Below are 12,342 nucleotides of genomic sequence, written 5' to 3'. Positions count from 1 at the left end.
GTTCAACAAATCCTCTTCTATTTAAGTTAAAAAATGCTTCCATCAAATGACTTCCCATCCCTTTACTGCAAATATATTCCTTTTAACTCTGCAAGCTTTTTCTAATCTTCTTCATCCTCCACTGGGAGAGATTTCATTTTCTAGGATTACAGTTCTGACCACTGGAGATGGGAACAGTACTAAACAATAAGACTGCAATTATAGAATAAGAAAAAATTACATTTGTTCTATATATATTCTCATGCAAAAGAAGCCCACATTATTTTTCAGTATGTCTTTGCACAGGTAAAGATTGGGCTATGAAATGTAAACAAACTTTTTTTCTAGCAGTTCTGTAATCAGAAAAGTGAAACCATATTTTAATTACTTCTACTTGGCAGCCACAAGTAGCACAAGCCCTCGCCACCCATAATTATAAACCAGATGTCAGGATGGCTGCCTTAGAGACGTATTCTTCTGATGTTTTCCTTCGTGAAGTCTAATCTGAAAGAATGCCAACAGCTGAAGTAGGCTTTATCCAGCTCCACTGATCTGAACCATGTAACCCTGGGAATTAATACATCTTGTTCCTACCACAGCACTACTAAAAGCTGAAAAAATTGGAAAGAGAAATCTATTTAGAAACTTTGTATTACTTCTACGTTCTGCAAATCCCCAGCTTGTGTACTTGCACAGGTGTTAAGACACCGACAGAAAAATGGCTGTTTTTTTTTCTCTCAATACCATTAGTTAAAAATGACTAAAGAGTAGTGTTGGTGTTCGAATTCGGGTCGTCCTTATATTCGACACAAATATGGCTGTTTGAATTCAGGTAGACCCAACACGAAAAAAACGAGATTCGACGGCAAAAATTCGGATAAAAATTGTGTTAAAAAATAAAAATTATTGTTAAATTAATTTATTAAGGGTTTGTGTCTTTTTTTTTTTTTTACAGGTTATCCTACAATGACATGTTATCTCTTACTCTAACACACTTTCCAGCACAGAAATATTATGATGCATTTGTTATATTTTTCTTTTATCCATTGCAAGAAAAATGTATCATTACTGTGCTGGAAAGTTACAGAGTAAGATACTTGCAGGGCATCCTCTCAATGATTGCAGCTGTGTCTACATTGAGACGAGTGTGCGGATCCCTGGGGCACTACAGGTTATCTAACCCGGGGATCGTAGTGGAACTGCAGAGTTTATCTGCAGTTCAGTTGCCACGGTCACGTGACCGTGGGAACTTTGTGGGCACAGCTGTGACTGCAGGCAATCCCTGGGCACTAGAGGTTGAATAAGGGAAATGGGCACTAGAGGTTGAATAAGGGAAATGTTTCCCCATTCATCAAATCCAGTGCCCTGTGTTCTTGGGTGGAGAAACTCTATCCAAGAACACATACTACTAGCAACAGCAATCAGGATCGCTGTTGCAGTCCTGTAGAATGTGTTCCTGGATAGAGTTTCTCTATCCAAGAACACAGGACTCCCTGTGTTCTTGGATAGAGAAACTCTATCCAAGAACACATACAACTAGTAAAGGGCTGCAAGAGCAATCCGATTGCTCTTGCAGCTCTTATTAGTCTCTAAAAATAACCCAAATTCTCCCACCATTGACTTCAATGGTGTTCGAATTCGGCATTCAATTACCCGAACAATATCTCACTATACGATCGAATAGCTGTTAAATCGAATAGTGAGATATTCGACCAACACTACTAAAGAGGCCCAGAGTCTGCATCCCAGTAATCTTGGTATCAGAGGTGGAGGTTATTGAAAGCACGGGTGTTCCAACAACATAATTACCTGTTCCAAAAAGATTTTCCATTGTTTCTATTTCTGCCTCTTCTGAGGTAAAATTAGGGTGCTTGATGCATATTAATTAGTAACTACATATTTCTGAAACATTCAACTACACGTAGTCCCCAAGTTAAGGACATCCGACATACTGACAACTCCTAGATAGGAACAGGGCTTCCCTGCTTATTCGTGTGCAGGATGGAGGCTTGATGGGGGGGGGGGTGGGAAGAGGCGGTTTGCATGACTTGCAGATGAAATCTTTTGCTAAACACAGCTGAGACTGAGCTCTTCTGCAATATCTTGTAACTCTTTAATGACAAAGTCTGAAGTTGTTTCTTTTTGCATATCAAAGCACAGCTTGCTCCAGAAGTGAATTGCTTTGCCTCCATAAAGATTTTTTTGCTTTGTTTGAAATTAACTCACAGTGAGCATTTTATCCAGTAACTAACACCACACTGTCTAATAATATGTTGAGACAAACATCTGTCCTAATTGCATTTTAAATACAAATTCAATTTAAGAACAAACCTACAGTCCTTAGTTCGTATGTAACCCGGGGACTACCTGTACTGTGAATCAACAAATGAGTAAACTATGTTGTTAAATATATACTAGTTCCAGGCCAAGTTAGTTATTTTGAACATTGTCCTAATGTTGCGCCAATATGTAACATATATATATATATATATATATATATATATATTCCATTAGGTAATTAAAGCCCATATATATTAGAATATGACAGGTGCCAGACATGTCAAAGAGATTTGAATAGTAACTCAACCAAATTACCAGCCATACAGGACACCAAACACCAAACTGTGCTTCACGGAGTTCACATAGAACTCCAGATATTATACTAAAAAACAAAAAAAAGATCAAAATAAATTATATTAAAAAAATTTTTCATTCACAGAACAGGGCAACCACCATATTACATAATAAATAAATTACATAATAAATGAGAACTAAAATAAGGTTGGGCTACCAATGTTTATAAGTTTTAAAGAAACCTGAAAGGTTTACACAAAATTATCCAAACTTTTTTTTTTAACAAATTTTATTTAGGATTTAAACATGTAGGGTGTGTTCTGTAACCTTAAACATGGCTCTACTACCTGAAGTTTTTTTTCAGAACTTCAGCATATTTGTTCTAGGTCATCAGCTTAGTAGAAAATGAAAAGCAGCTTGCACATTAAACATTAAAAACTGCAAAATAAGCCTTAATTATTTCTATTGTGACAGACTATATGCAATATAATGGTGGTGTAGAAAATTTTTAAGCATCTTTAAAGTACTATGATGGTGATGATTCTTCCTGGGGTGTGAATTCATTTTTCAGGATTCCCCCAACACCAACTCCCACATTTCTTTTTTTTTTAGACTTTTATATCTTTACTCTCTATATAATGTACTTCTTCATTTTACTTTAATCCATGCATTAATAAGCAAGATGTCATTTGAACATATAATGTAAGTAAAGTTTATTTTTTTCACTAACAAAAGTAACAGTAAGCTCAACAGAGATGACATTTTCTTCAGATGATAAACTTGTTTGGATCTGCAACAGAAAAAAAATGTCTGTGATTGGTACTAAATACCATTATTTTTAAAACTCTGTTTTGTTTCTCTTTGCTGGGTACCTGTAGCATGTAAATATAAATGTGGCACTTGTATAGGAGATGCCTGCATGTCATCTCTCCTAAAGTGGATTTTGACCTCAAAAACAATGGGGCATTGTCATGCAATTACTGAACAGACTATTATTGTCATGTGCTCTGGCTTGTTTACTCCTATGTTTGTTGTTTGATAAACTTGGACATCAAAAGGTGACCTCACTGGCCAATTGAGATGGAGCAGGTCATGTCCAAAGCACTGAACCCTATATTACCGTTGTCAGATTTGAAAACAGAATGTCCTAGGTTTTGAGGTTCCCAAGGCCCACTTGTGAAAAGCAGGAGTGTTACGCACCAAAGAACATATCTTCAAGTATCAGGACAACTTGACGCTTTTCATGGTATTTAACACATGTACACTTTATTCTAAATAAAACAAAGCTAAATAGTACAAGGCACAAATGCTGCAAAACATAAGCTTTTTCTGTTTTCTAATAGTAAACACGAAGATGAGTCACCTTTCTTTTGGCTTCTTCTTCCATTTAGCCCCTCCAACCACCACCAAATCCTGATGTAGGCCTGTGGAAAAGTAATTAGAGGATTACAGACTTGCATCAGCAACTGTAACAAACAACATTTTTTTTTCAATTATATTTAACTGTCAAAAAATTCTAGACTGGCTCATCTAAAATACAATTTGTATAAAATTTACTGTATAATCCTTTTCGTAGACTACCTCTGGAAACAGCAAAGTCACATTGATAACTAGGCAAAAAACAGGGCCTGCAGGAATAAACTGAGCCACCCACTGGTGGTAAGGGAATCGGCAAGTCTGTCGTCCGACTGACTGGTGTTTCCACTATAAAGAATAATTCTAAATAGTAATGGTCCGATGAGTTGTGTTGACAAAACACAAAACCAAAAGATAATTTGCAGAAAAACATACCAAAATACCTTACTTAAATCTGGAAACAACGCAAAGTAAACTGGACTTCCAGGACAATGCTATGAGTAACAGTAGCTGTGGATATGGATAATACTTAATACTTGAAATCAATCTTTTTTTATACTTGGGACTGCCCCACATTATTTCACACTGTCAGGAATACTTACTGGTTTGACACTCCAAATGAAAAACCTACAAAACAATGGATAAACAAGGGTTAACATCAGCTTCTGATTGTTCACTGCAACTGTTGTTTCCTACAGACTGCAATATGTACTTCACCTCCACTGCTTCCTGTTGCTGCTCCTCCACTACTGGAACCAAATCCAGAAAACCCACCGCTCTGTCCCCCAAATCCACTTCCTTGCTGGGGCATATTGCCAAAGGTTGGTGTGCTCTGGCTTGCCAAGCCGCCAAATGTGGCATTTGAAGTGTTGTTTCCAAACCTGCCGGACGAGGTAGTTATGTAGAAATATGGAAAGAACTTTGTTATTGACCTGATAACATCTTTAACAGTGTTATTTGACAGTCAGGGATAAGACACATGACATCTTATGGTTTTAAATTATACATCCAGAAGTGTGACTTTTTTTAATGAACAAAATTTATAAAGATGGTAGATATCAGAAAAAGGGTACAGGAAATAGTAATAACCTTTTTCATTTTTTCAGAGATGTGTTGATTTGCACATTTAAATAAATGACCGTTAAATTTGAACTACCCATTCTAGATGACCACTGTCAACTACTGCAAACCTCATTTTAACAAGATTTACATTATAAAAAAAAAAAAAGAAAATTCTAATTAATATACAGTTGTGTTCAGAATAATACAGTGTGTAAGAAAGTTGTTTGTGCCAAAAAGTTCTATTCTACAGGAAAAATGTATCAAATTCATGTTATTCCTTTACAGAAAATGAAGAAAAAAAATATTAGGCTGTTCAAAAAATAGCAGTGTATATATCATCTCATATTTAGTTGTATAAACACGGTTTATGAGAAATGCTGCATATCTGTGTTGCATGGAGTCCACCAGCACCTGTGAATAGGTAATCCAGCCGAGGATGATTGGACTACATTCACAATTCTTCTGCATTTATTGGTTTGCTTCAGAAACCGCATCTTTCATCTCCCCCCACAAGTTTTCTATTGGATTAAGGTTCGGAGATTGGGCTGGCAACTGCAATAAAATCAATCTTGTTGATCTGGAACCAAAACATTGCTAGTTTACAGGTGAGTTTGGATTTGTTTTTTGAAACCACCCCCATTTCAAGGGCATTTCCTCTTCTGCACAGGTCAACATGACCTCTTCAATATTTTGATGTATTCAAACTCATTAATGATCCTTGGCATGCTTTAATTGAGCCCAAGTTCATAGTTGAAACATCCCCATATCATGATGCTTGCACCACCATGCTTTACTGTTTTTACAGTATATTGTGGCTTGAATTAAAAAAAAAAATCCTGCTTTTATTCAAGTCCAAATCAATGCGTTCTTTGTCAACCTGTAACCTCTTAAGCACATGTTTGTTTTTAAATATTGGAACCTTATGGGGGCTTTTTGCCAATAGCTTGGCTTGACATAAGCATCTAATTGTAACAGTATTCACAGGTAACCTTAGATCTTCTTTGTCCTTCCTGGAGCTGATCATTAGCCGAGTCCTTGCTATTTTGGCTATTCTTCTATACATTTTTTCTTCCACATCTTTCAAGTTTTTGTTGCCAATTTAAAGCATCCTAAATCATTTTAGCTGAGCAGCCAATCATTTTCTGTACATCTTTATATGTTTTTCCTATCCAATCAACACTTTAATCAAAGAACACTGTTCTTCTCTATTATTTTGAACAAGCCTTCAATTAATGATTTAATTACACAGAATCAGCAGCATGCATGACATGACTGTAGGTTTTACTCTACTACACCTACTAGTAAATTATTTGTCATGTGGAAATATAATTTGATCAGGTTAATGTTAGATTGTTGGTATTTTTCTGAACACATTCTGAACATTCTGTACATATACTCATAACATAAATCAAAAAACCAAATTATGCTCCCATCCCCCAATAATGTCTGCCAATCTTTCACATTGTTTAAGGTTACAGGTTTTGTTTCCAAGTGATTATTAATAATTAGGGAATCTACAGATGCATTTAGCAACAAAACTCTTTACAGCTAGTTTTTTTTATAACTTTCTTGTTTTGAAAATGTATGAACCAAAATATGCCTGAAAAAAATTGGGCAGCTGCAGATAAAAATAAATTATTAAGAACTATGTAATACAAATGCTAATATAAATGTGCAAAATGGAATTGTGACAAAAGATTTTCACCAAACCTAATTTTCTCTAAATATTTTAAAATTCCCAGGTTTGTTACAATTTTAGACACTGAAAGCTTATATATTAAATAACCGTTAATATCCAGGTACTGATTTAGGGCAGTTAAGTCTGTAATTAACTGAAAATGTAATTTGCCAAGAAACTGTACACACAAAGCTGCACAAGTCAGCTCCTTGACTTGCAATAAAAAGTAGACTCCTACAGCTAGCAGTGTTCTGGTTCTCAGGCTTGGTATTGTACAGTTCACTTTGGCTCAGAACTTTGCCTGGCTACCAATGCTTTATAGGAAAACCACCTCTCTAGCTAGTTGTCTAGCAGCAAACCCCTTTATAATTAACCTAACATTGGAAAAACCTAAACAGGTTATCTTAAATCACAGTGTCATTGACTGCTTTATGACATTTTAACCTTAAAAAAAAAAAAATTTTTTTTTATAAAAAGCCAAGGCCATAAGCCTCCTCTTACCCAAATCCTCCTGTGTTAGCTGCAGCTGTACCCTCGCCGAACACTTTGCCGCCAGTCGAGCCCAGCGGGCTTGTAAAATTTGGGGCTGAACCAAATGCTGGCACCCCTCCGAACCCAGGGGATCCCCCAAATGTTGGAGGGCTGCCAAACACAGGAGCAGCGCCGAACCCACCTGAGCAAAACAGAGGCAAAAAAAAATCAGGTAGAAGAAAACAGAGGGAGACATAAGGAAACAAGCATAACATGCATGTCAACAAGCAGACAAAAGGCTTAGATGTATAATAAAATAATAATGGTGGTTACATATTATGTAATTGTCATTTGTAATCCTTGGACATACTTGTCAGTATTAGTGTCTAAAATAAGAATTGTCTGTATTGTACCACCAAAGCAACATTTGTGTCTTCATCTACTGCAGCTTGATAAAACTGTATTCCAGAGGAACTGCCTGGCTTTATGTATGAAGTTGGTGTATGGCTAATAATATTGCAGGGAAAAACCAGCCCACTAAAATCTGCAACTGATATATGAGCACGGTATGGATTAGGACAGTAAGAACGCCCTTCCATCAGGCAAAAATGAATGACCATAACATATTTTATATAAATACAAGACAAAGGGTGCCATGGAATGGGCAACTCGGAGAACTGAATTCAATTTTCCCTTTTGTCCAATAGTAAGTTATCATAGAAATTTAAAGCAATTTTCCATGACCCATGGTACCACATGCTAGTATGTTCTTGTAATAAAAAAAAGCACATTAGTATGCCCATAAATAAAAACAACAGAACCTCTATGCAACTTTTTATCCTGATAAAACATGGCCCTTTCCTCTTGGGCCTTTCTGTACCTCTCTAAAAATTATTGGATAGCCACACTAACCATTATAAAATGTAAGAGAGAAACCCATTCATGTAATATTTATAGTAAATGTTTGTTAAAGTTTACTTTTTGTATACTGGCATCTTACAATAAAACTGTATAGAGAAAAAGAAATATAGTGGCTGCCAGTGTTAACTTGTTTCTTAACCTCCCAGGTGGTAATTGGTTAATTTTCAGTACCAAAATCGATACCCTAGACCACGGGTGTCAAACTCTGGCCCGAGAGCCAAATCTGGCCCATGAGGTCCTTTTGTTTGGCCCCCAACGAGTTCCTAAAAAGAACTGCATCTGGCCCGCCCGCCACTACGTATTGCGTGAGTGATGCCGCTACAACATATACATTCCTGGCATCGCTCACTTCTATAGAGCGGCGGCCTGTTCTGTTCTATAGATCCAAGTAATGCCGGGAATTGTGGTCTCGGCATCACTCGCATCTATGGAACAGTCTTCTATTTCATAATAATAGTCACTTTCAGCACCGGAGAGGTTGTATATCTACAAATGTGGAAAAAAGAAGGTAAGGCTGGAGTTCAGCTCTAATTATAACTTCTGACCCCATAACTTTGAAGGTCAGCCATGGTAGAAAGAAGAATAATTTGAATGGTAAAGTTGCAGCTGCTGAAGAATGCAGTGTGGAATGTGGGGGCAGAGGTGCTAGAGAAGACCTGAAGGGGGCTGTCAGAGAACATTGTGCAAATAAAGGGAAGGGGATAGAAGAACCAACATAGAATGAAGTGTGGGTGGTATGGGTACATTATGCAGGGTATGTGGTGTGGATGATTGGGAATGGTAAAATGAAAACCAGTGACATAATAAAGTGCGGAGTTGTGGTTGCCAAAAAAGTTCCTGCAAATAATTAGAGAACTGGTGAAAGCTATAACCAACATTGGGGACAGGCTACCATGCGTGCTGCTGGGAGGTGGGTAAAATTAAAATGCTAAGTATTTTTTAAATGTACCACTTTTACATTTAAAAATACTTTTTATACCGCCAGGGAGGTTAACATGCATTTTCTGTAGCTGTTACCCTTATGCTTATTTCAACAAGCAATGATAATTTACCCCAAACAAATTTTGTGTACAGCAGGGGCCCCAGACCCCAGTGAAGGAGGTATGACTTATCACTAAACATTGCAGTCCTTACCACTCCATGGGGGACAATTCTTTCCTGCACTAACCATCAGGTGTACATCAAGCCTATGCTATTGACAGAAATAGTTTCATGCTACCCAGCACATACTCAGTGTTCAAACTCTGTAAGCTGGTTAGTGTGAAACATGTACCATGCTGGCTGTGCCTTCCCCTATAGTCTTTTGATTATGGTACAAGATGAAGGGCAACCACAGAGAATTCTCCTTAAAACAAGTCAGCGAGGGCTGCTTACCTGACAGGTCCCTTTTTATTATCTCACAATACAGATTCACTAACTTGTAAACACTGAAACATTTTACTTGCATATTGTAATTAAAACCCCATTGTTATTTTAACCTAAAGCTAAACTCCAGGCAAAAAGAAAATCAGTAAAACTAGTGAATGTTCCTGATTTTGACTTGATCTTGGTCTCTTGAAATTCTATTGCAAAGCAAGACTGGGAGAAGTCGGGTCAGGAGTTAATCAGGTGTTCTGCGTGTACAGGTATTGAAAAAAGATACATGCTTACAGGAAGCATGAGGAGAAAGAGCAACTGGTAAAGCTTATCAGTCTGCTGCTGCTCCTTCATTCTCCAATCAGAAAAGCACTGAACTAGCCGTATTGCTTAATTGCAGAAGAGAAAAGTCAGAAATAATAGTTTGGCTGTACTGTCTTTGGTGAGGCTGTGTTAATCTTTGTAAAAGAAAAACATTTACTGGCAAGTAAAGAACAGCTCTCATGTTTTGATTTTAACAGTATCCTTAACCATTTGCCTGAAATTCATCTTTAGGTAAAACTGAAGTTCCTTAAAACTACTACAGTTGTTTCAGTCCATACTGTAAGGTTTCTCCAATAAAAAAGGAAATGTGCCTCCTATTCCAGGCTACCAAGGCCATCAAAGATTCTGCAACTACCCTGTTTTACCTGTCTTAGTGGGGCTGGGGAAGCCAAATCCTTGAGAAGCCACACTGCCACCAGCACTGAATGTGCCACTAGATTTTTGGTCTCCAAATGATGCGTTGCCAAATCCAAAACTCTTGGCACCACTATTGCCAAACAGGGTGTTTGTATCTGTGAGAGGGAAGCAAGAAATACAGTACAATGCTGTAATTCAGTACAGAAAATTGTAAAAATATATGCTCAAGAACATAATAGGATTTTTATACTAACTTAATGTCATTTTCTTGGGAGTTCAAAAAAGGGACACAGGAAGTTTTAAACTCTCGAAGTTATACCACTTCCTACAAGGTGATTTGAGACTGGAACACCAAAAACGACCATTAACAGGCCCAAAATAAACCCAACAAACAGCTCAAACTGCTGCCTGAATGACTTCACAGCTGAAGTTGGCAGAAGAGGCCCAAACATCTACGGTACTTGATAAACTAGCAAAAAGTGAACACCAGGTGGCAGTCTTGCAAACTAGGTAAACTAAGGCCCATGGTTGAAACACATAAGAAGCACTCTCGGCCATGGAGGGGTGAGCCTTTAATGGAAAAAAGAAAACCCAAACCATGAGACCAAATTTTACACAATGGTTTGTCATGGCTATTGAAAAGTGCACACAAAGAGAAAAACAATGCCTCAATTAAGGTGAAATGCAAAGACCATCATGGTAAGGCAGGGAGTTCTAGGCTTTAAAGTTTCCTGTTCAGACACTGATCTACCCAACAAGGAAAACTATTTTGTGAGACTACAGATACGGAAGTGCCAACTTCAAATGGGGCTTTTGAACCAAATTTAAATACCAGGGTGGTACAGAGGATTTGACTGGGGCAACCACATGGTAAACCTTTTGCACAGAATTTACCAGAAAGGGTGAAGATGGTCTCTGGAAAACAATAGCAAGAGCAGAGATCTATATCTTAATGATATTTTTAGGACCAGAACCAGCAATGGGAGGATTTGTCTCAGACAAATTCTTGGGGTGAAAGCTTCTATATTAAGAGCAAGTAAAACCAAAGCCAATAATAGAACTTGAAGTAGAAATCTTAGCCCTAAACATCATCAGGACAAGATTCTCAGAGATGCTCCTGTTTCTTTAAACCAGCACTTAAATCTCCTGTTTGTCAACTGTTACAAAGTAATCTGCGCTGTCAAGGAGGGCAGACCTTGACCAGCAAGTGTATAGTACAAGAAGGGAAACCAGGACAGCTTGACTTTATCACTGTGTCTGGAATCAGACATGTTTTAGCAGCAAATGCAGTACGCAAGGTATAGGCATAAGGTAATAGGATAGGTCTACCGTACACACAAAACCTAGGCAGCTGCTAGGTGACAAAACACCCAAGTTCAGAAAGTCAATTGGCTGCAGTTGACCGAGCATCACTGCAAGTGGGTGATAGGAATGCATCTGGGACTGATGTTTCAAGTAGCTCTTGAAGCCACTAGGAACCTAAGTTTTTAGTTTATAGATCTTCAACATAATAAGATCTATAAACCAAAATCCTACTAATCGAGCTGCATGTCATGTGCTCGCATTGCTTGTACACAGACTACTGTGTACATTTACCGGCATCTCATACAAACACCGCTGCGGACCACTTCCGGTCCGCGGATGGTGGTTGGGTGCCGCTTCGTTTTCAATAATGGATCATGTACTCGCGGCCCACTGAAAACACCGCCGCGGACCGGTAGTGGGCCGCGGCCCGGTGGTTGGGGACCGCTGACCTAGGGGATGTCTTATCAGTGGTTATCAAGGAACCTCAACCAAGGAACAATAAACAAAACAGAAAATAAACATGCCAGTACACAGGATCTAGTTCCCATAACAAACTGATTACCAGTAGGACCCTCAAGGGGTAATAAATCCATCAAGCCTGAAGTAGCAGAAGATAGATGCCTAACTGGACAGGTGGGTTGGGGTGATGACCCAGCTGGAAGTCTTGTTGACCCCTAAATTAGATTTTAGCTCCAGATTCAAGTATTAAATTAAGCTGGGAGGTCCATCAAATTACATTACCAAACACAATCTAGTGATAATCTAGTGTGTGTCAACCGATGGTCATCGTACAGAACACACCCACTAACCAATCCAAGAGCCCCAAGGATACCTAATAGGAATTACCTATATAGAAAAATGGGAACTGAGAGAATTTAGATCGCTCTTGCTCTCCTCTCTTGCTTGCTCTCCTTGTCTCCTGAGGGTCTCCATAGGTAAGCTGGTATGGAGTCCTCTTC

At 38.1% G+C, this 12,342-nt stretch overlaps 1 protein-coding gene across 2 annotated transcripts in view; it reads right to left on the bottom strand.

Moving 5' to 3' along the window:
• Positions 1-3,251: 3,251 nt before the first annotated feature.
• The window catches only part of NUP214 (nucleoporin 214), a 48,424-nt gene continuing 39,333 nt past the window's right edge, over positions 3,252-12,342 (bottom strand). The window contains exons 32-37 of one of the 2 annotated variants that reach the window (XM_072412352.1): positions 10,087-10,233; positions 7,151-7,322; positions 4,627-4,790; positions 4,512-4,536; positions 3,917-3,977; positions 3,252-3,343 (exon numbers count right to left, since the gene is read on the bottom strand). In XM_072412352.1, coding sequence (XP_072268453.1) covers positions 3,941-3,977; positions 4,512-4,536; positions 4,627-4,790; positions 7,151-7,322; positions 10,087-10,233 — 545 coding nt within the window. In that variant the 3' untranslated portion in view covers positions 3,252-3,343; positions 3,917-3,940. The remainder of the gene's footprint in view (positions 3,344-3,916; positions 3,978-4,511; positions 4,537-4,626; positions 4,791-7,150; positions 7,323-10,086; positions 10,234-12,342) is intronic. The other variant, XM_072412353.1, reaches the window with a different exon arrangement.

Source organism: Pyxicephalus adspersus, chromosome 5 (assembly GCF_032062135.1).
Source record: "Pyxicephalus adspersus chromosome 5, UCB_Pads_2.0, whole genome shotgun sequence".
NCBI lineage: Eukaryota > Metazoa > Chordata > Amphibia > Anura > Pyxicephalidae > Pyxicephalus > Pyxicephalus adspersus.
The sequence above is the reverse complement of the archived record's forward strand: the minus strand, read 5'-3'. Positions and strand labels throughout refer to the sequence as shown.